Source organism: Schistocerca cancellata, chromosome 4 (genome assembly GCF_023864275.1).
Source record: "Schistocerca cancellata isolate TAMUIC-IGC-003103 chromosome 4, iqSchCanc2.1, whole genome shotgun sequence".
NCBI lineage: Eukaryota > Metazoa > Arthropoda > Insecta > Orthoptera > Acrididae > Schistocerca > Schistocerca cancellata.
In genome coordinates this window covers 370,339,709-370,365,433 of record NC_064629.1, presented here as the reverse complement: position 1 = coordinate 370,365,433, position 25,725 = coordinate 370,339,709, and the positions used below count along the sequence as shown (strand labels likewise).

The window sequence follows — 25,725 nt, the reverse complement described above, 5'->3', positions numbered from 1 at the left end:
CAGGACACAGTGAGAGTTAATCTGAGCTGGCAAAGGATAAGGTTCAGTTGTTCTAGTCCAGGGTGATACTGGATGAAGAGGGTGGCACTTCTTAGTGGCTGATTCTTGGGAGCAGTGGAAGGATTAGGGGTGTTTGAAGATGTGGCATGGAAAATCTGTTTGTGGGCTAGGTTTGAAGGGTATTGCCTGTCTGTGAGAGGCCTTCAGTCTACTGGACAAGTGAGTTCATGTAACTGCAGATATGTCATCCATGGGTAGCTAGGCTGTATAGGAGGGATTTTTTGTTGTGGAAGGGATGGCAACTGTTGAACTGCAGGTACTGTTGCTGGTTAGTGGGTTTCATGTTGACAGGTATGAATGGAGCCATTAGAGGGGTCAGTAAGTCCGCAGCTCATGGTCTTTCAGTAGCGTTCTCGCTTCCTGCGCACAGGGTCCTGGGTTCAATTCCTGGTGGGGTCAGGGATTTTCTCTGCCTCGTGATGACTGGGTATTGTGTGCCTTTCATCATCATTGACTCGCAAGTTGCCAAAGTGGCGTCAGCTAAAAAGGACTTGCAATTTTGGCAGCTGAACACCCCGCATGGGGTCTCCCGGCCAACAATGTCGTACGATAATTTAAAAAAAAAAAAAAAAAAAAAGAAAAGAAGAGAGGGGTCAGTTTAATGTCAACAGGTGTGCATGAAGCCATTAGAGAGGTGGAGGTCAATGTCCAGAAAGGTGGTGCATTGAATAGAGAAGAAACAAGTGAAGCAGATGGGAGGAGAAGTATTGAGGTTGTGAAGGAATGTGGATAAGGTGCCTTGGCCATGAGTCCGGGTCATGAAGATATCATCAATGAACCTGAGCCACTCTAGGTGTTGAGATTTTTTGGTGGTTAGGAAGGTTTCCTCTAGATGGCCCATAAACAAGTCCATGGCACAGTCATGGACACTCCCATGGCACACTCCTATGCTAACCTGTTTGTGGGCCAAGAAAGCAAGCAAGTCGTATTTCTTTAGTGTGCCTATCGACAACTAACCACTTCTGATTTTTGGTGAATGGTCTCCTTTAATCATAAAGTATTTACATTCTACAAGAGCTTTCCTACAACGTTCTGCCCTGTATAAGTTTCGTATGTTACTTATTTTACTCTGAGTACAGTTCTTTGTTTATCTTTTCTTATAACATTTAAGTATCACATAACTCATGAATCAGCTTCAGCTCTGTAGCTATTATTTATGGGTATCAAAGATGTCCATTACTGTTGTTAGAGCTTATGCATGAAAGGCATTTTGATATCAATTAAAAAAAAAGTGTTGTAAAAGAGCCTTTAAGCAGTTTTGGGATGTGAGTGTTAACATAGATATTGTTTTTTGTTTAGGATATTTTGATGGATGTGATTCAAATTTTGAAATATTTTCTCTTCCAGAAACAGCAAGAAGAACTGCACAAGGAGATGGAAGCTCTGCAGTTAATGGGCGGGTGTAGTTCACCTCCAAAAGTTGAAATATGCCCGCCCTCACCAACGCACAATTTGTAAGTTCTTAATGCATCAAAGTACGTTGGCTGTTAGTCACACTGTCTTAAATAAAGTGAGTTGCACATGACCCAGATCATAGTAGGACAGTCTCTTTCTGTAGTTGAGTAGTTTCTGTCAGCTTTTGTAAATGTCCTAGACGTACAGGCTATAACCTTCTCTTTTCCATCAGAAATTTGCACCAGAACAGCATCGATCCCATACCCACTGGCATCTGTGTGTAGTTCTGTAGGCGCTTTCTCATCATACAGACCAAGTACAGGATCAGTTGTCAGAGCTTTTTGCAGCACATCAAAAGAATCTTGTTGAGCTCCATCCCAGATAAATTTAGTATCAGCTTTTAACAACTCTTGGAGTGGCCTGGCTTTGACACCAAAGTCTTTGATAAAATGATGGTAATAAGAACATAAACCAAGGAAGCTTCTCACATCTCTAATACCTTTAGGAATAGGAAATTCTGTTATAAATCTCACCTTTTCTGGGTCTGGCCACACACCTTCATTTGGCACAAGGTGTCCAAATATTTTGATTTCTTTTGCTCCAAAGAGACACTTTCTTGGATTAAATTTCAGTCCACCTGTTGGAGACACTTAAAAATGGCCCTCAGTCATTTTATATGTTCATCAAATGTCTCTGAGAACACTTTAATGTCATCTAAATAACAAAGACATATCATCCATTTCAGGTGCCTTAGAAGATAATGTATCATCCATTCAAAAATTGCTGGTGCATTACACAAACCAAATGGCATTACCTTAAACTCATACAGGACCTCAGGGGTGATGAATGCAGTTTTCTCACAATCAGCCTCATCTACTCCGATTTGACAGTATCCTGAGTACATGTTCATGGTTGAGAAAAACTTAGCCCCCTTCAGACAATCTAGTGTATCGTCAATTCGTGGAAGAGGGTAAATGTACTCTTTAATGTATTATTAAGCTTCGTGTAATCAATACAAAAGTGCTACCTGCCATCTTTCTTCCTGTCGAGGACCACTGGTGATAATCATGGGCTCTGCGAAGGCTAAATGATGTCATTCTTCATCATTTTCTCTACCTCGTTGTGAATTATTCGACATTCCTTGCTGACACACGGTATGCTCTCTGGCTTATTGGTTGATGGTCTCTGCTGCTAATCTGGTGCTTCACTGTTGATTTGTCTAATTTGCTCTTCACCTTTGGATTGAAGCATGCAGAGAGCTCTTGAAGAATGGTAAGTAGCTTCTTCTGTTGTTCCTTAGTGAGATCTGGTGATAGTCAAGCTAGAAGATCTTGTCTCGTAGTGGTAGCGCTAATTTCACCCAGAGACTCACCATGGGAGGTTTCTATGATGCTCAGCTGTTCTTCAATTAACGACTCAGCATTTGCTATGCACATGCATCTTGGAAGGATCTGTGGTTCTCGGTGACAGTTAACTACCCACAATTCACCCAATCTGTTCTTAAATGAGACGACAGAGGCTGGGATGACCAAGTTATTCTTCAGTTGTATGCTTCTCTTATATTCCACTACAAGATCCATGGGTTGCATGGCAGATGCACATCTTCCTGTCCACAGTATCTCATCTTGTCTAGCGTAATCTTCGAGTGACCACAATCTATAATTGCCTGAGAAGCTTTCGAAAAGTCCCATCCAAGAATGACGTCATGACTACACTCTTGTAAGACAATGAATTCTAAGGGCTGTGTATGGCCACTTATACCCACATGAATGGTACATATTCTTGTAGGTTTTAAATATTTCCCATTAGGCACCTTCAGCAGAGATATTTTGCTGTCAACGAATACGGTTTTCTGCAACTGGTGATGGTACTTCTCTGAAGTGACTGAATATGATGCTCCAGAGTCCACAAGAGCTTGGGCTGGTCAGCTGTCCACAAGGATATTGACGTAGTTCCCTATCATTTTTGTAGTGACCGACAGCGGAGGATTTTTCTCTTCGGTGGCCTCACCTCCAAGGAAGGTCACACCCTTTAGTTTTCCAGGTTGTGGCAGCTAGGTGATCGGTTGGAGCTTCTAAACAGTGAGGGAGACTTTGATTGGCATGTTGGGTAGCGTCCTCTCCAGCGGCTAGCTTGCAGTGATGGTGACCTACGTCATCCTGCACTCACATCTTCTTGTTCATCTTTGTAGTCCTGGAGTTGGCATCGGCTAAGTTCGTTCTGCTGTCTTCCAGCACAGGAGTCATCAAATATCCTCCACCTTTATCAACAATAGCACACCCCATGTCCCGGTCATTCACAGTGGAAACACACTGGTTGGTTATCCAGGCTCCTCCAGACATCAGTCTTCCTCGGTGTCCAAACAGGTTCCTCATACGGCATTGTAGGAACATAACTCCACCTGGGTCTCAACTTTTTCACCATTTTAAGGCAAAATGAAAGATGAGAGATTGGATTCAATGTCTTTTCCACTTCCTCCCTTATTACCTCTTGAAGTGTCTCAGTTTTTTGCTCGCTATGTAATCCAAGTGCCTTCTGAACTTCCTCTCTTACTATGTGACAAAGAACACTTGTGAATCAGTTGCTTCCTCCATCACAGACATCGATACAACATTTGGAAGCCGCTCAGACTTCTTGCATGTAATTCTTTTTTTGACGCATTGTCTCGATATGCTGGTACCATTTTATGAAGTCGTCTGCTGTCAAAACATCCTTCAGGAGTAGAGCTTGATACATGTCCTCAGCAACACCCTTCATGAGATGTGCAACCTTATCTTCCTCCTTCATTCTAGGATCCACTATTTTACACAGCTCCAAGATGTCTTGAATGTAGGATGCTGTAGTTTCTCCTGGATGCTGTGCCTGCACTTTAATTTATCTTCAGCCTTGTACTTCTGTCATTGGGTGTCTCCAAAATACTTGCTCAGTTCCACCTGGAATACTTCCCAGCTCGTGAAATTCTCTTCATTGTTCTCATACCATTGCTTGGCAGTGCCCTCCAAGTAGAAAAATACATTAGCCAAACACACGGTGTCATTCTATTCGTTAAATTTGGCTATACGCCCATATACCTTCAGCCACTTGTGTGGATCTTGGCCATCATCACCAGAGAACCCGGAAGGATGTCTCGTGTGGTGGCACACAGTTGCTGTCATCGTAATGTCCTCTTCTTCTTCTGTCTCTGATAGATTGCAATCTGTTGAATATGGCTTGAACTTGGGTTTCTCGCCACGTAAATGGTGGCTCTGTCATGGCCTGATGGGAGCCAATGTGTCGTCGATAATTTGTGCTATCACAAGTTCCAATACCCAGCATCTGCACCAGAATAATGTCATGTATGTAAATAGATGAGTGATGAACAATAACTTCACTTAACGAAGGTTTATTCAGCACTTGCACATAAAGAGTGCGGAGCGAACTGCCTCCTGCCAGAACACATACAGTATATATACAGCTACAGGACATTCCAGGACAATGATTCTTGACGTTTGTGGGTACTTCTAGAATGTACTCAAACTGAATATACAAATTAAAATTGTACAGTCCAGGTGAGTTTTGAACTCACGACCCTCCATGCAACAGTTTAGTATCATAACCACTACACCACAGTGCCACTCAGCTTCTTCTGCGACAATATTATGATATGAATCATCTACTAATAACCTACACTGAAGCACCAAAGAAACTGGTATAGGCATGCATATTCAAATACAGAGATACATAAACAAGCAGAATACGGTGCTGTGGTTGGCAGTGCCTACATAAGACAATAAGTGTCTGCGCAGTTGTTAGATTGATTACTCTTGCTAAAGTGGATGTGGTGTTATAATTGGTGCATGAGAGATGGGACACACCATCTCCAAGGTAGCGAAGAAGTGGGGATTTTCCTACAAGACTATTTCATGAGTGTACCATTAATATCAGGAATCCAGTAAAGCATCAATTCTCGACATTACTACGGCCAGAAAAAGATCCTGCAAGAACAGGACCAATTACAACTGAAGAGAATCATTCAACATGACAGAAGTGCAAGCCTTTCACAAATTGCTACAGATTTCATTGCTGGGCCATCAACAAGTGTCATTGTGCGAATCATTCAATGAAACATCATTGATACGGGCTTTTGGAGCCGAAGGCCCACTTGTGTACCCTTGATGACTGCACGTCACAAAGCTTTACACCTTGCCTGGACCCACCAACACCAACATTTGACTGTTGACTGGAAACATGTTGCCTGATCAGACGGGTCTCATTTCAAATTGTATTGAGCGGATGGACGTGTATGGGTATGGAGACAACCTCATGAATCCGTAGACCCTGCATGTCAGCAGGGGACTGTTCAAGCTGGTGGAAGCTCTGTAATTGTGTGGGGCATGTACAGTTGGAGTGATGTGGGACCCCTGACACATATAGATATGACTCTGACAGGTGACATGTACGTAAGCATTCTGTCTGATCACTTGCATCCATTCATGTTCATTGTGCATTCTGATGGACTTGGGCAATTCCAGGAGGCCAATGTGACATCCCAAACATCCATAATTGCTACAGAGTGGTTCCAGGAACACTCTTCTGTGTTTAAACACTTCAACTGGCCACCAGACTCCCCAGACATGAACATTATTGAGCAGATCTGGGATGCATTGCAATGTGCTGATCAGAAGAGATCTCCACCTGCTCATATTCTTATGGATATGTGGACAGCCCTACAGCATTCATGGTGTCATTTCCCTCCAGCACTACTTCAGACATTAGTCGAGTCCATGCCACATTGTGCTGCAGCATTTCTGCGTGGTCGGAGGGTCCCTACACAATATTAGGCAGGTGTACCAGTTTCTTTGGCTTGTCAGTGTATATGTAATTTGATATCAACAAAAATTGTCATGTTTCCATATGTGACACAGATATCACACGTCTGCCCTACTCAGTGGCGAAGTGTATCTGATTTTAATAAACTGAACATTCTCTAGCTGAAATATTCTGAAAAAGTGAAACAATTGAAACCAATATAAATGTATTTTTGTTATGTGTCTTTCTAGTCCAGTCAATCAAGCAAAATTAGAGGGAAAATTTGTGTGGCTTCAAATCTTTATATAGTTACATGGGGAAATGCAATGAATAACGTATTCAAAAGGATGATGGGTGGGGTCTGAGCATGGGATTGATGGTGGTGGCGGGGAGGGGGGGGGGGGGGGGTGTTCAGAGGTAACTTCTTTTTTCGAGTAACTTGAAAATGCAGCGTCTAGTGAACATTTTTCCCATTACAAAATTAAACTACTTTTTTTGTTTCCTTGTTGCAGCAGTTGGAAAAATCACAGATTATTAAAAATACTATTTTGATGGTTTAAAATTAATGTATATTGTTAAATAATGTGGATGAAGAGCATTCATTAGGTGTTTGTTTTGCATTTAAGTGCTGTAGAACCAGAAATTAAGGATGTTTTGTGTTCTGGGATGTAATGGGGTGGAAAGGTGGGGGGAGTAGCTTAGAAGCACAAAGGAATGGAGGTTGCTGTATTGTGGTCATGCTCTTCCTCTCCTTGATAGGTCTGCAAATTGAAGAATGAGCAGGCAGTTCTCCATTCTTGCTATTGCACTGTGGCACAAAAAGTGACTACGCAATATTTCACAAATATCTGCAATCTGCATCTCGTCTCTTGAATTACTGGTGACAGCAGTGTGCAGACATGCCCAGTGGTGTTTATTTTCATGAAGTATGTGAACACTGTATGGATCACTGATATGAATTACTAATAATACTATCGCAGGAAATGCCTCAGAACACTATCTGTGTAAATCTGTGCACACTGATGTACAGTGGTAGTGGGGAAATTGATTCTTAATCACCCTGTACAGCACCTGTAATGTTCTTATGGGAAAGGCAACTACTCTCACCATGAGTGCAGCTTTTTAATTTAGATACAGAGCATACCTGCCCAGCATTTCCTGTCCAAGTTTCTCGTGAGAGTAGACAAAATAATGTCACTGAGCTTGTTTTCGTATAGTGGAGTTATTTTTGGTTTATTAAATAAATATTTATTTGCAGTTGTTTAAAAGAGCTGTTATGTAACAAATCTCAACAGCTGGAGCTCTCAGCTGTCTACCACACTTACAAACCTGTCCCAAGTTTTACGTGCTATCAATATGTATTTGAAAATGTTGATTTCATTGTCGCCCCTATCAGTGGCTGGAATATTTTTTGCAGCTGGAAAATATCAAATGCATCACCCCCAGCCTCAATCTTCCAACATGTGAAGAGACCCCGAGGCTTAAATTGGCTCTCTATGGAACAGAAGTAGGCCACTCAGGTGTCACGGAACTTCACATATTCCAACACATGTCAAACAATGCATTACAGCAGATTACTGATCTATATTGTAACATGACCAGGCCTATTCCAGCAGATATACTGACACAAACCTTGCAATATATACTGTGTATGTGCTGGCAATTTCTGAGTGGAAGAGATTGTTTGTAAACTTCAAATTGACCACTGCTTTTGGTGGAGGAAGTCACTTTTCTGAGAAGTAATCTACAACTGCTGTACAGAATGACTAAGAACCAATTTCCCCACTAACATTGTAGGACAGTGTTCAGACATTTACATCTGTCCATACAGTTTTGTTGCATTTGTATTATTATTAACTCATATCTGTATTCAACATAGTGTTAACACTCTTGGCACAAAATAAACACCTCACCACCAGGAGTTCTGTGCACTGTGTTGCCAGCGATTCATAAGGGGAACTGTGGAAGGGTCAGTATAACTCTATGGAATACCCTGTAGTTGCTTTTTGTGATGTAATGTGATAGAGAGAATGGGGAATTGGCTGCTCAATCTTCTTTTTGTACACCAATGAAGGAGAGAAGTGCACAGCCACAACAATGTGGCAACAATTCTTTCTTCATGCGTCTCACGTCCACTGCTGCCTTTCCACCCTGTTACATCCCCAGAACAAAATTTATCCCTTAATATGGTTCTACTGCACTTAGGTGTGGTGCACACATTTAATATTTGTTTGTATCCCACTTTGTTTCACAGTAAACATCAATTTTATACAATTAAACCACTATTTTTAATTATCTATCATCTACCCCCCCCCCCTCCCCGAAATGTGGAAGCTGTTAGTCCTAAAGAAAAAATGCCTAGGATTTTTTTATTTATTTTTTTTTTGTAGGAAACTTAATGCAGTTTACTTTTAAAGCAGGAAAACATTTTTGCTAGAAGCTACAGTTTTCAAGATATTCAAGAGAACCTGTAAAAGTTGTCTTTACATGCCCCACTCCCACACACTCATTCACACCCCACCAGGCAAAATTTTTAACACATTGTTCATGATATTCCCCTTACCACTGTACAAAAATTTGTGACTGCATGAATGTTTTCCCCCAGATGACATTTATTGGACTTCATTGGCTGGACTACTCCTTTTCTTTTCTAATTTTTTAAAGGAATTTATTGTTTAATTTTTAGGGAATAAGTTGTTATCTGTGTGATGTTACATGTAATTGCATATTCAAAGATGTATATTTCACAGTGTAGCCTCTCTAGCTGTATGCTTAACTTCCTCATTATGAAATGTCTCTACTTTGTTATATACTACATGCTTTTGTTTACAGTAAAGGGAAGAGCAATAACAATAAGAAAGAAGAAGATAAGAAGGAGGAGGATGAAGATATGACTGGTCCAAAGCCAATGCTGCCATATTCGTCAATGTTTATTTTTTCCCCAACCAATCCGTAAGCATACAGCAGAAATTCCATAAATTCTAACAAAGACAGTTTAAAATGATATTTAACATTGGATTTTCATTTTAAGTCTACAGTGAATCTGTACAAGTATTCTCAAATGTATCTACATAAAAAAACAAAATTTACACAAACTCTTGAGAATACTGTGTTGTAATTACACACAAATCTGGTTCTGCACTTACAAATAGATGATACATATGTTATTACATAATTGAGCATTTGGATGTAGATCATTGGAATGCTTGTAAGACTTGGTATTTGAAGATTTTATTAATATATGGAACTAATTTGTTTAATTATGGAAGATTGTGAGGGAAATACAAACAATGAAAAGGTGAATATGCTACCATCCATTTATATAGAATATATAATAATAAGAGGCACCATGATGTTCTTAGAGCATGCTTGAATCAGCAGTGCTGAATGTTGTCAATAACATCACTGTGTTGCTCGTTGGTCTGCAGACTGTTGTTTTCAGTCATGATTTACATGGAAATCAATGTCCCAATGGAGTGGATGGTACCACTGACACCCTTATACCACCTCTTGAGGGCTTTCTGCATCAATTCTGAGTAGCAGTGGGTCTCAAATGTTTTCTGTTGCCACTCATAAAGAAATGATTTCACTGCTGGGTTTCACAGTTCTGACATACATCACAGAGGCATCAAAAGATGAGGTTAAATGTTGGTAAGATGGGGTGTGATGGACTTCTCTACAAGTGACACATCCATGATGCCATTGGGCACAATTGTGGTGAAATTTGGTGTCAATGTGACATCATTAACCCACCTAAGACTCAATGAACTTCTGAGCTTTGGCTTTGTTTCGCACCTGTTGACACCTAGCTGTTTGAAGTGTCACCAAGCCTGAGGTGATGTCATAGGGTGCCACACTTTTGGACCATTACAGAGGAAGATTGTGGACACATTTGAGTCAAATTTCAAACTTATGCATTGCAATTGGAGACAATTATGGTGTTTGAAAGAAGTGATGCTTTTTTGCACATTATGCATGATACAACAATCAAAATCTAATTAGGCACTATTAGAACCATAGCATAATTGAACTTATAATTAAAAGTTATGATTTCACAAAAAGTTTGATACAACATACTCCTTTACAAAGTAGAGGAAAATATTTGACATAATTTTGTCCCTGGTTACTGAACATTTTGTGTAGAAAATAAGCAAATCACATTCTGCACACAGTTACACTAGAATAACTTTTGAGTATGTGTTAGTTACCAAGTTATTTTTATACCATCATTTATACTTAAAGAGTTCATTTAACATTTAACAATATTCACCTGTTATTTCTGGGGTAAACAATGAAGAGGAAATGATTTCAGGAATTAATGGCATGCTGATCTTTCTTGAATTGTTTACAAGAGTAAATTTACATAAAATAATGAAATGAAAGCCAAAAGCATGCCTTTTGGCCATAAAGTAATTATGAACTCATTTCCAAGACAAAACAAGAGTGATCATGTTTGCAGTTATCTGGCATCATGGAACTTTAGTTATTGTAGCACCTGTTATGTGGCCTGTTTCTGAAAGAATTATCTCAGACATTCTGTATTTCTGCATGATCTTAACATCAACTTAAGTAACATGCTATGTGCACCTGCTGCACATATCATTCTGTTTTGATGAATCATTGTGAGTAGGAAACTGTAACTGTTCAGAAGAGTAATGCCTTATATTTCAGTGTCATTTCTTTGTTTCATTAGTGTGCCAAAATTACAATTTATTTCTTCCCTGAAATAGAATTGTATGGATTCATTGAGTGCACATTTTTCTTTTGAACAAAATTTATTTCAAAGTACTGTGTTTCTTTCAATGCAAACCCTGTAGCTCATTCTAATTCCTTGCATACTGCCTGACTACAAGTATAAAATTGTGAATGACTTTCACATTTCATTTCTCTGTTAATATGATTGTTCATAATGGATATAAACATGTAATTCACGAAAATCACTACTGTACGGTATGTGAAATATTACGAAACTATACTAAGAACTTTACAAAACCACTGGGAGTCTTTATTAGAAGTTTGTCACATATGCTGTCATTTATGTTTTAATTCCCGATGAATTTATACAGCCACAATAAAAAAGGATTTCATCTCTGATTCATTCATTGTCTTGATGTTGCCAGATTTGGGAGAAATAGTGAGTGTATAGTCTGTTAGCTAAATTCCCTCTCTCTCTCTCTCTCTCTCTCTCTCTCTCTCTCTCTCTTTGTCTCTCTCTCTCTCTTTTATACTGGGTTGCATGTAGGGCACATAATAGCATTATTAGTGCAAGTAGGAGTATGAGTCACATTCATTATATCATCTGCATTTCTCAGCCTGATCAACTGATAAAATATGTATTATTAGTTGAAAAAGTTGAAAATAGTTTGCAGATATAATGTAAATAAATAATAAGTCAACAGTTTAACAAAGTTATAATGTTATTGCTTATTCAGTTAAAAGAGACATGTAAGTAAAATATTTATAAATATAATAAAAGGTTTCATTCATTTATTGTGCATGGAGAACAATCATATCAATTTATTGTTTTTTATTATAATATTAAAAAGGAAAACATGTCCCTATGTTCTGCAAAATTTTTCAGAACATTGAGAAGTGTTTTCTGTTTTAATATTATTATCATATTCTTCCAAGCACCAGCAGAAAATTCAGTTAATCTTATATTTGATTTTGTTTCAGAGTTCGACGCGGTGCTCACTGGGTGGTCAACATGAAGTATTTTGACTTCTTCATAATGGTAGTCATCAGCTTAAGTAGCATAGCTCTCGCTGCCGAAGATCCTGTAGATGAAAAATCAAACCGAAATCATATTTTGGATTATTTTGATTATGCTTTCACTGGTGTGTTCACAATTGAAATGATTTTGAAGGTACTTATATTAAATATCACACTTCACATATTTTCGCATGCAGTCATTTGGTATAATTTTGTTTAGATGCCTCAACATGTACTTTATTGTTGAAAGAAATTCTCTGAGCCTTTTGTAGATAAAGTATGTCTCATCTTTTGATCTTCACATGAGTTATTTCCTTTATTGGAAAAATCATTGTCATTATAATTGTTCACTGTGAACACTTCTGTTGGAGGTTAAGTTCATTGGGCCTCCACTTGGTTTAAATGATTTTTCTTAGCTGTTTCCATTTAATGGAGGAGGAAAAACATTGAAGGCAATACTTGATATCTGTGGTTCATAGAGTTTGTTATGAGCATATTGTGTGGAATCAGAACTAGCTTTGAACACAAAATAATGGAAGAAAGTAGTCATAAATATGAATTAATCATTGGTATGTTGAACATTTCAAGATTTGTATTGAGGTTTCTGACTCATTAAAACTGTATTTTGGAGTGAGATTTAGTTGTAGCTTTCCCTAAGTTCTACTGTGATAACTGGAGACTCCTATAATACCTTATGTAAGCCTGTGAAACACCTTAGAAGACATAACTAATAGAAAACTGTTTGCTGCAGTCCAGGATTTTTGTATGCTCTGCGATTTTCATCTGCCAGGAGGAACATTCATTTCTGTGGTTTGAGAGATTTCATTTGAGATTGTCGTATCTGAAATGGCAAACTGAGAAGTCTCACTATCACACCATAACAATTTGCTCTTCATATTTTTGTGTAGCCACTTTCAGGTACATGAAGTTTCATTGAAATAGAAATTTTGTGATAATTGTAGTAACTGAACATGATTAATTAGCATAAAAGTGGCTCAATATTGCTTATGCACAAAAGTAAGCATGATTAAATTATTTGTGTATAATCTGTAATACAAGCTTTCCAGTAGAATTTTAGATACACTGATATATAAATATTTTCCCTGATAGGAGAAAATCTTGTGAGACTAGTGAATCAAGGCATGTTTGTTAGTTGTGAGCCATTTATTGTATAAGAATTGTTATGGCATACCAGCCTCAGGGAGTGTAATGCACCAGGATGACTGAGAGATATGGTTTGGGAGAGAGGGGTGAATCATGTTGGGGCATGCAGAGATACACAGGCAGGTTTGGCACTGACTTTATTCTGTCAAAGAATACACAGTACCTCTGCTGATCGAGGCAACGGCAATGCGGCATGTGTACATGTGTTAGTGCAAATGCCAGCACTGCTACTCTGGCAACCAGCTGCTCCATCCTTGCAGACATAACAGCATCTGTCCTCATCTGATGATGTGGCCGGCAGTGTGTGTTGGCTCAGCCAGATGTTCGTTGCCTGCCCACACAGCGCAGCTGGCTTTTCCCTCAAGTGCTGCTCGTGATTACCATGTAGATCACTGAAGGGAGACAGCCAGCAACTGTTGTAGTAGTAGAGTCTCACCAGTTCCAGACGCCCATCCACGATAGCTCAGCCAGTGATTGAGGACAGCCTTGGACCCAGGAGGCTAGGAGAGGGCACCCTTGCAGACTCCCACTTGCAGTCCATCAGATGACAACATCCAGAGAGCAGAGGCTGGCCACCCCCTGCTCCTCACACCCATGCATCATTAAGTTTTGGATCTGCCTCGCCATGGCTATGGCACGACTGTACAGTGGAGCTTGGTGGTTGACTCAAAGGGCCAGCTGGCTGCTGAAATTTGTCACAAGATGGTCATCATGGTTGGCCTGCAACTTAAACAGTTCATCATTCTTTCTGGTTCCAGACAGACACGATGGCGACATGATAGCCTGCCTTGAGCCTTTGGGCTTCCTTATTTATACTCCTTTTCCTACGCTTCTGACCTAATCCCTCTGTAGGGGATGTGTGGTGTGTTCCTTAATAATTATAATGGTAGCTTTTCCTATCCTGCTTCATCCCTCACATACAGGTTGCTAGGCACTGTGCTAATTGCAACATGTGGGATTTTCGTAGCACATCATTGTCCTGTGTTCTGCCTGATTACTCATCACCCATCTCCACACTTGTTTATAGTGCCATGCTTTCTGTTCTGTGAGCAGTGTTGTAAACCTGCCTCACAGAACCATTTGCTTAATATCAACATGGCCAGCACCCACTACCCGATGTGCCTATTGGTCCCTTAACTTCTACCTTCTTGCCATAGTTGTACAACATTTTCAAGAATCCCCCAATATTCACAGTGCAGCATACATCCTCCCTTCTGAAAAAAATCATCCCAATTCTGTAATACTGGGCTCCCACTAAACCATCTTAACTCTAATAATTTATGTATTGAGGACAATCCCCACAAGTCACAATGTAGTGTTCACACACAGAACTTCCCCTGACATTTGTATTGCCCCCATAACTAACTACTATTATACTTGTATATACTACTTATGTTCTTAAAACTAATTGCTTCCCCAGCCAATGCCACAACTAATTGCTTCCCCAGCCGATGCCACAACTGGTAGCCGATACACTTACTATTGATACTTTGTGCTGCTGTTGTTCCTGGAAATGTTTTGCAGGCTGCCATATTTGTTCCACCAAAATTCTCCCTTGATAGGACTCTACTAATATGTCCAAGCATTGCACAAGTTCTGGATTTAGCATGTTGTTTAAATAGGTTAAATTTTGGATGGACATTGCCCTCAGAAATCCTTCTGGCCAATACAGCATATTACATGACAGTGTCATAACATTTGAGCTGGTGTGTGCAGTCAGATGATGGAAGTCCATCCATTTATCTCACAAGTCGTGCCGTTAATAATCATTGCACGTTCCCGAAGCCTGAGTTTTCTCAACCCTGCTGATCTTCCTCCTTTGTAGCAATTCAATCATACAGTTTCTAGTGTGAATATTAAGTACAACCAATCTGGTCCTATTCTCTGGAAGCAAGTTCTATCTGGCAGAAGCTCCTTCCCACAACTCGGCCCATCTACTTCCCCCAGAAACAAACTAGCTTGACATGTTTGCATATCAGTACATAAATGGGAATATCACAACCTTCCCTTGTGCACCACTTTGGATTTCTACCCATGACTTTACCAGATAAGTCTGCCTGTCCTTGGAAGTAGGAGTACTTCCTGTTTCCTCACCCACACCCACTTCCGCAGTATCCCCCATTTCACTGGATGTGGGTGGATGGTTCAGCTCTGAAACTCTGAGTTTCTCCCTGAAACAGGTACATAGATTGCTATATGCACCCGGACACCATCTGTTTCCACCTCTGCCCTAGCCATACAGAGGAAAAGTGCTAGATTTTCCTCAGACATTTTGGCTATATGTTGTAACTCTGCTGGAAACTGCTTTTCTGCTCAACATGATCCCATCATGGATTCTCTAGGTGTAACCTATACAGGCCTGAATTGCCCACTTCACTCCTAGCATTCCCAAATTGGTCCACAAGCCCATGTTGCAACCTTGCTATATTCAGTTTGTTGTTCAGTGCACTCAGTTGCTTCTGTATTCTCTCCAAATCTCTATTCAGCACTACAGTAGCACATCAGGTTACTTCTGCTGTCAATTCCCTTACTAGTGTCATGTTATTCAACACCCTTTGTTCCATGTTTGATAACTGTTAGATGTGCCACTCCACAGTATACTTCACAGAACTTGCCATCTGCTGAATCTTAACAATTGTGCTATTTGACTCCTGCACTTCCTTGTCATCTGCTGTTCCAAACATTGTCTTTAACAATTTTCCTCCAGCATTTACCGAGCTCCTCTTCCACTGACTTCAGGCTTGCAGAACCACATGCACCAAGTGTGACAACTGCATCCTCTGGTACTCTCCCTTAATCTCTCTAAACAAATTATTCCCCTGTGCTTCCTTATACAGTTCTGAGATGACATTTACCAGCCTACATATCTCCACTGTTGTTTTTAGCATTCATTTATGACTAGTAAGCCACACATTCAATTGTCCTGAGGACACAATACCCAATTCTAGAGCCTGAACAACTGTTACACACCCTGCCTCACCCTTGATGAACCACAGCAATAGCAGGACAATTCCCTCATCACCCAGGATGCCCGTACACATTCACCACCTGCAGGACAACATTACTCTATCACCCCTGCCTCCTTCTGAGAACATAAAATACACTAAAAAGTAATATCAATAATAACATGAATAAAACTGACAAACAAATATGCCTATGTCAATAAAAATATGTGCTTCCCTGCTACACTGACCTGGAAAAACCCAACACATTGTAATCCTACATCTTACTTATGCAATCTTAACCTACGTGGCACACCATGCACATTATTTAACAAAGAAATTCGCCTGACAGGTATGCAACTTGAGAAGTTATTATTTTATTTCTGCTACTAGTTTCAGCAATTCACTATGCCACTTTTAGGTCCCTTGCAGTTGCAGTCAAGTCTTCAAAGGAAGCACCTGAGAATTCATGACATCCAGAAACAGATGGCCCCAGTATGCCAATATCAAGAATTTTTGAAAGGTGCATATGGGGCCTGAAAATAGCATAGTGAATTGCTGAAACTGGTAGTGGAAACAAAATAAAATAATTTCTCAATTTGCATGGCTGTTTGGTGAATTTCTTTGTTAAATATTTGACCAGCTGCTGTCCCACAACCACAATGGATCAGCAGAGATGTTATGCACATTACGTTGCTCACCAACTACAGGTCCCTTCTTTTTACCCCTTGCAACTTTCTCTCCCTGGTTGGCTACCAATAACTGCAGAATGCCCTCTGCCATTCCTTTAAACTGCTTTATGTGACTGACATTTTTGTAGGGAACTACATCTTCATGCTGACTGGTAAGGTCATTTCCATGACCTGGTAAGGTCCCTTGTACTTAGTTAAAAATTTCTTTGTTTTTCCCCTTCGGCATATAGGAATTCTTGACCATCACACACTGTCACATATGATACTGAGGCAGCTTGTCAATAAGTCTGGTCAGCTGTTCCTGGTGTTCTAGTGCCTCTGTGTTCACCTTTTGTACATTCCTCAAACTTCCATTATTCTACTGGCAAACTTCCTTATTGCCTTGCCATCTGGCCCTAATTTAGGTGTCAAGACATCAAAGGGAGATTGCATTTTACTGCCATACATCACTTCAAATGGTGACAAGCCTGTTGCAGTATGGACTTTTGTATTATAGGAGCACAGGACATAGGGAAGATAGGTGCCCATTCATCTTGCCTGGAATTAATGTAGTAACTTGTCTTGTGCACATGTTTGGTTCTCCAGTTCGTCTGCAGACCAAATGGAACTTGTCCATAATTTCTGTATACTCAACATATGGCATAGTTGTTTCATTAAATCTGAGACAAAGATTATACCCTGTTATGTAACAAAAGGTATCAGGTACCCCAAACTTCAATACCCGGTTGTGTACCAAAGTCTGCATGAAGATACTAGCTCATTAATCTGACATCGGCATCATTGCTGAAAATTGAAAAATATGATTGCTGATCATGAGAACATACCTATTCCTTGTAGATGTTTTGTTAAATGGCTCGAGACCATCCAGCCCCAACATAATGAATTTACTGGAGCATGTAAGATGTTTGGAGGATGTCTTTAACACACTATGGTCGGCACGTTTGAAGTTTAGTATGGACAAATGCCATTTTGCACAAACAGGTACTCTGTCTGGGGCACGTGATTTGTGAACATGGCATACAGACTGATCCTCACCTTACAGATGCAGTTCAAAATTTTCTGACACCACAAACAACTAAGCAGGTACAGTCATTCATCAGCCTTTGTAATTATTATAGACAGTTAATGAGGGATTTTGCAATACTAGCCAAACCCTTGAACATGTTACCAAAAAAGCAGGCCTCTGGTAATCTTTGTAACAGCACTTTCTGATGCATAATGTATGCCCTTTGTGAGCATGACACACAATCCCTAACATACTGCTTCATGTTGCACTTCCTGTCCATCCACCAAACTTGCTGTGCTACACTTCTGTCTGCTGCATGTCACCCTCCATGACCTGGAAACATATGATCATGAGCTTGCTGCAAGACTTCCTTCTGAAAAACTGCTGGAACCACCACTCTTCCATAATGTACTACCTTATGATTTCATGCATCCACATCTGCATCTGATCTTCCTGGCTTATGGATTACCTCTACTCAAATTCACTAAGCTTAAGTGTCCATTGAGTTAATCTGCTAGATGGATCTTTCAAGCCAAGCAACTATTTCAGTGAGGCATGGTCAGCCATGATGCTAAACTTATTACCATACAGGTAACATAGAAAATGTCTAATACCATAAATGACCACCAACATCTCTTTCTCATTCATGAAGAAGTTATTCTCCACCTTGTTTAACTGCCTCAAAGTGTAAACTGCTGGATGTTCTTGGCCATTTACCATCTGTCCCAAAACACAACTGACTGCTTCATTTAAAACATCACATGAAAGGATAAACTGTTTCTTGAAATCTGGGAAAACCAATACTGGATCTGAAACTAATGTTTCCTTTAGGTTTCCAAATGCCACATAACTTTCCTGTGACCAATGGAATTTCACCCCCTTTTTCAGTAGCTTGCTCAAGAGTCTGCCTATTTTTGCAAAGTCCCTCATGAACTGTGTAAAATAATTACAAAGGCTGATGACTGACTCTACATGCTTAATTGTTTGTGGTGTCAGAAAATTTTGAAATGTGTCTGTAAGATGAGGATCAATCTGCATGCCACATTCACTAATCACATGCTCCAGACTGTTTACCTGAGTTTGTGGAAAATGGCACGTGTCCATACTAAGCTTCAAACATGGCGACTGTAGTGTATTAAAGACTTCCTCCAAACAACTTATGTACTCTGTTAAATCCTTTAAATAGAGAATTATTCCATCCAAATACACCATACAATTTTTTGGTTTGAATTCTTTCAGTACCCCATCTAACAAATGCTGAAAAGTTGCCAGTGCGTTCTTTAGTCCAACCGGCATGCGCTTGTAATGAAAATGGCCTCCCAGTACCATAAATGCTGTTTTGGCCTATCCTCAGGTGCCACTTACAAATTGATGGTGCCTGCTCCTGGGATCCATAGGTGTAAAGAACCAACCCTCACCCAGATTATCCAAAGTTTCTGTGATGTTTGGAATTGGGTAAGCATTTGGAATGGTTTGTGCATTGGATGTCTGTTGTCAGAGCATAATCTATATTTCCTTGTTCTGTCCACCTATTTTTTGACATAACCACAATATTCATGCTCTAAGGACTATCACTCACTTCTGTGGTCCCATCCCATAAACTATTCTACTAATGGATGCAGCTGTCTTGCTATATGGTGTGGCTTCCTATAAATTGGTGTGCTATCCCCTGTCAGTACATGACATTGTGTGGCCAGGGTTGCTGGTAAACACCTTTGCTTGTACATAATAAATCATTACACCTCAACAATAAGTCTTCCATAGCCCTTTGATCAGTGCCCTTCAAGTGACCCACTTTCCCTCGTAACGCTCCCTTGTCGACAGTTTGCTTGCGGCTTTCCTCTAGACTTGACCTATAGAAGTCCTCATCTTCCAAGACTTCCAGAGTGGCTATTTTTACTACATCCTTTGACAGTCACCTCCCCTTACCAAAGTTATCCACACTAACCAGAATCATCTGTTTCCCATTAATATCACTCACACATGCCAAACTCCTGCAGACAAAAGAATGTGAACCATCCAACTCTTCATTGCTTAAGCGTGGTTCAACCACACACTCATATTATGTTTCTCTTGGCAAATTGCTATCAACTGAAACCCTCACCATCTTCCCCATAACTGCTGGTATTTTATCCTGCTGATTGATCTTTACTGAAAATGTACGCAGTTCAGATGGCCTCACTCTCTTGATAGGTAAACCTTACACCATTGCCTCAGTTACAATTCTTTTTTCCAATTGGAGCAAAGTCCCACAAAGTTCTTCTGTGTGTTGCCAAAGATCAATCTTAGCACAATGTTTGTCAAGAAAATCTAGCCTGAGAATCATTGAATAACCTTCGCCTATGCACAGCAATACCACCATGTATTCCCTGTACCTAGTTTTCCAAATTGAAAACTCCGGTACTGCCATATTCAATGATTTCACACTATTATCACCAATACCATGTAACCTATGCTGTGGTGGCCCCTGTCTCCTCTTTCCCAGAACTAAACTAAAAATCTATCTGAACAGGCCTTGAAAGACTCTTACAGCACTGACCAACCACCATGTCATCCTTAGCCTATAGGCATCACTGGATGCGGATATGGAGGGGCGTGTGGTCAGCACTCCGCTCTCCCGGCTGTTGTCAGTTTCTCAATTTGCCTCACAAGGGCTGAGTGCTGAGTGCACCTCACTTGCCAACAGCGCTCAGCAGACTGAACAGTATTCCATCCAAGTGCTAGCCAAGCCTGATAGCTCTTAACTTTCGCGATCTGAAGGGAACCAGAGTTACCACTGCCACAAGGCTGTTAGCCCTCTTTCCCAGGAGGTTCAGAATAATAATGGACACATGCGCCCCTGTGTCTACCAAAAATCTCCGTTTCCTGCCACTCACCAAGCCCACTAATCAACATTCTGTCTGTACAGTAACTTGTGCAGTGATACAGTCTATCAGGACTGCCTTCCAATTTTTGAAGCAGTCATCTTTGCATTTAACAGCTGCTTCCCCTGCTGTTGCTTCCCACCATTCCTATTTATGCAATCAGATGCCCATCTGCCCACTCCGCCACACACATAGCACTCTGATTGTCTACATTGCTTCCTTATATGTCCCTCCTGACCACATCTATAACACTTGGTTTCAGAAGCGAAGCCCGGTGGTCCACTCTTTGTTTTGTGGCAATATCCACCTCCTCTATACATGTTGTGAGCCTAAGAGTTGACCGTAAGTCCTCCAGGCTTTCCATTAGTACCCTTCATGACACCTCTGCAGATATACCACACAGAAAAACATTCACTGCTCTATTTTCTGCCTCTTGAAACAACACCCTATTAACTTCTGCAATCTGGGTCTGTACATATGTCTTTACATACTCAAGGTCTCATGGTATACAGTAGCCTAGTTGTTTCTGCAGCTACTAGATGGCACTCGTAGAAACACCATGTTTACTTGCCCACACTTTCTAACGTGGGCACCTCAGTCTTGTTGCAACCCTTGTTCACTAAAGTACGAGCAGCCCTTAGTGGCTCGCCATCTTACTTACAACTATTCGTGACATCGCCTTTCCAGCTTGTAAGTACTGCATCTTTTTCCAGTCAATACAAACTTTAATTTTATTAATGTATTATATACTTAATATGTTTTAGAACAGTTAGTCTAATTCTGAAGACGACACTCATAGTAGCGTCGAAACCTGGTCAATTTTGACTTAATATTTGCGACCGAGGGCTTATTTGTTCTAATATAATTCTGACACGGTCACTGAACCTTAGCAGCTATGTTCAAAGTTTTATACAAAATATGCTTTGGTGTCCCCTGCCAACCGCATACTAGCACCATGGTGGGTTATTTCATTTGACCACCCACGCACTTCTGCAGCATCCCTAGCACCCTTATTAAAAATTGTCACATCCTCTGTTGTTTTGGCTGAGAAGGAATTAATTAATGTGACCACTGCTGGATCATATGGAACAGAAGACACTCTCAATCCAGACTTCTTTCTGTCTGACTTCAACTGCAGTTGAACCTGACTCGCTTCCCCAGCTTGTAATTCATGATTAAGTTCAAAACTTCTATGCTTCTCATGCACCAATTCCTTTGTTAACACATTCACTCTCTGAATTAAAGCAGCAACCACTTCTGTGGTAGTAGTGCCACATGTTTCCACCATTTTGCAAACTTTACTCCTGCCTTAATTCAACTGTTAAAAAAATCCCATTTAACCAATCACCCCACACACAAAAATCTAACCATAAATTAATTCTTCTAGCAGATCATTGCTCATCTACTCTCAGTACAGCTACTAGCCAGATGACCATTTAATCTACACACAGGACAAGTAGCTGCTACAGCTCTGATAAACAGCAAATTGTGCCCAGAAAAATTACAAAATGCATGCCTCCCTGGCACTAAATTATAATTGCCCTCCATTACCTCTAAACAAAGATAAGTCCACAAGTTCCTGTGGCTTCATAAAAGTAACTTTAAACATTGTGTACCCTAGCTCCCAAAGATCACTCTGACACAGAGAGCAAACACTAAAAATATTGTTAGTAAAACAAGACTCACTACACCACACTGTGCTGAAGTGAACCCACATCAAGTGCCTCACATACCACTCCTCAGAACCAACTTCTCTCATGAAACTGTTTTATTGGACATGGATGAACACTTCCCGACACAACTTGTTGTGTTGGGAAATGAAACTCACCTAATTGTTACTACCCTGTGGCCTCAGGGGTTGTAATGCACTAGGATGACAGAGATATGGTGTGGCAGAGAGGGGTGAATCATGCCAGGACATGCAGAGATACACAGGCGATTTTGACTCTACTGGTCCGGCACCCAGTTACTCTGGCCTTGCAGATGTAACTGCTCCTGTCCTGGAATGGCCAGCAGCATGTGTCAGCTGAGCCAGAAACCCCACACCTACCCTCTGGAGTACAACTGGTTTTTCCCTCAACTGTTGCTTGTGGTCACCTTGTAGAATGCTGAATGGAAAGAGCCAGCAGCTATTGTTGTAGTAGAACCTCAGCAGCTCCAGTAGCCCCTCCAGGGTGGCTCATTCAGTGACTGAGGATAATCTTGGACCTGGGAAGCCGTGACATCACACTTCGGCTCTGCTCTTGCAGATGGTCACTTGCAGTCCATCAGACAACATCAACCAGAGAGCAGATGATGGCTGCCCCCATGATTCCTGCACCCATCCAGCACCAAGTATCACACCAGCCTTGCCACAGCTACGGCATGTCTGTACAGTGAAACTTGGCAGTTGATTCAACGGGCCGGCTGGCCACCGAAATTCATCACCAGATGAATGTCAGGGTTGGCCTGCAACTTAAACAATTGTCATTCTCTTCGATTCCAGACATGGACAGAATGGTGACACAACTGCTAGCCTTGAGCCTCTGGGTTCCCTTATTTATACTCCTTTTCCTATGCCTTTGACGTAGTCCTTCTGCAGGGAACAAGTGAAGTTGTCCTTAATAATTATAATTTCAGTTTTTCGTAGTCTGCCGTGGCTCCCACCAACAGGTTTCTATGCACTGTTGTAATTGCAAAATAGAGGTTTTTCATAGCACATCAATGCCCTTCGTTGCACCTGATAACTATATGCACATCTCCACAGTTATTTATATTGTATGCCAGGCAGTAATGCCTGGGCTGCTAGTGGTATTGTAAACCTGCCTCACAGAGTCATTTGCTTAATAGCAACATTGCCAGACCTGATGTGCTCATCGATCCCTTAACTTCTACCTTCTGGCCATAGCTGCACAAAATTTTCTAGAATTCGCAAATCCGTGCTTATACTTATTCATGGTGCAGCAGAATGAACTGTCTGGATGCATTTTATTATCATACCTTATCATCAGTCTTCTATTTTACCTGTTAACATTTAATTACACGTTATCCAACTTTCCATGCATCCATCAATCCATCCTGCCATCAGTACATCAATTTTTGTAGTTCTAACACAAAAAGAAACGTGTAGGCCATGGAATGAACAAAGAAATTCATTTTTAGAAATAAGATGCCATTAGAAACTTCTTTCGTGTATTACATTCAGTGTTAACTGCCACATCCCTGAAGTGCTTCCCAAAACCAGTGGAGTTCTCATTAGCCATTAAGTGAGTAATCAGAAAGTACTGAACTGAATTGGGGAAAAAATAAATTTATGTCAGAACTTCACTAAAAAAGGAGTAATCCATTAATAGGATACATCCTGATGCATAAAGGAAGCATCAAATCATACTGGAAGGAAGTGAGAGGGGTAAAAGTTGTAGAAGGAGATCAAGGGATAAATGCATAAAACACGTTCTAATGGAAGTAAGGTGCAGTAGGTATTTGGAGATGAAGAGGTCTGTACGGAACAGAGTAGCATAGAGAGCTGCATCAGTCCAGTCTTTGGACTGAAGACCACAACAACAACAACAATGCTCTTGAATTTTCATTTGTAAAGGACTAGTTGAAAACAGAATTCATCATTTCTGTTTTAGATTTGAAACCCTCAATTTTAGTTCCTGTGACATCCATAAGTGCCTGGACACTAACTTCGGTGCCTTTACACTTAACCAAATTAACCAAAATTCATTTGGGGACTGTCATAGATAGTCAGTAGGATTCTGCTCTGGTAATCGCTAAAGGTTTTATGCATAGCCCGTTTGACAGTCAAACATGTTTTATTTAACATTTCTCTGTCTGTATGCCTATGTTGTGTTTTACAATACTGTGCTGTCCATAGCTATGTTCAAGTTCCCCATTGAAATACACTGATCAGCCAGAACATTACGACCACGTACCTAATAGTCGGTATGTCCACCTCTGGCATGGCTAACAGCGGTGATGAGTCATGGCGTGGAAGCAGTGAGGCCATAGTAGGTCACTGCTGTGAACAACATAGTATGTGTAGACTAAGAATGATGCTGATTAGATGGCCAGAAATGCCATAGATAGTGAACATCATGACCGCAAGTAATGTTAGCTCAGTTCAGTACCAATGAACATTGTCAATAACCACAGTCAATCAATTGAATGTTCCAGTACTTATAACAATGAGGTAAATTTGCATTCCTAAATTGGCACAAAGAAAACCATAAACCATACAGAGTTCTTTTTTTTTTCATAACAATGCTCCATACTGCCATGGGTTTGTTCTTGGAATCTTTCATTTTCGTGTGCACAATAGATGGTGCTTGCTTTTTTGGTGACACAGACATAAATTTTGTAATATTTATTGCTGTGGACTTTTAAGTTTTAATTAGAGTTAGTCCTCTGCATTATATAAAGCTTTCTCTTACTGACAAAATATACTTTAATCCCAGATGTTTGCCACCTTCTCCAGCTCTGCTCCACTGTAAAGAAAAACTGTTTTCATAGTGCTCTAATAATGTTTTTAGTACCAGATTAAATACCTAAACTACTTTGGGCCCTAAGTAATTCTTTCTATTTCTGTATTCTTGTCCACCGAAGTAGCTGAGGGTGTTCAACACTTAAGACTCTCATGTAGTCCACCAGATTCAATCCCCTGTACTGCTAGGGATTATTCCTCAGTGGGACGACTGGAACAGGGTGCACTCAGCTTCCAGATACAATTTGAGAAAGTAGTTGAGTGAGAAATAGTGGCTCCAATGCCTGGAAAGAGTTGACAACAACTGGAAGGGTGATGTACTGGCCCTGTGGCCACGTCTGGATGATATTACATGGCAGAGGACGAAAAGGCGACAGATAATCATGTAGTTTTCAGAACCTGCCCACAGAGTTCATGAATTTTTTCAAAAAACATTCTGTAAAATAATTCTCTCTCTTCTCACATAATGGCTCCAGTAATGTGATACTAACTTGTATTGACCTAGGTGTATCTATTCACTTCTGGGACTTCCAAATGCTCTTTTGTTATGCTTAATTTATCTCTGTTAAGAGCTTTTGAGTTTTCAGTTTTCTGCAGTATCTTTCTTAGATAATATGCTTCTTATATTTTGATGAAA

At 40.4% G+C, this 25,725-nt stretch overlaps 1 protein-coding gene across 1 annotated transcript in view; it reads left to right on the top strand.

Moving 5' to 3' along the window:
* Positions 1-25,725, top strand: part of LOC126184206 (voltage-dependent calcium channel type A subunit alpha-1-like) — a 508,450-nt gene that overhangs the window by 278,568 nt on the left and 204,157 nt on the right. The window contains 3 exon segments of the mRNA XM_049926574.1: positions 1,408-1,514; positions 9,076-9,195; positions 11,920-12,109. Of these exon segments, the coding sequence (XP_049782531.1) occupies positions 1,408-1,514; positions 9,076-9,195; positions 11,920-12,109 (417 nt within the window).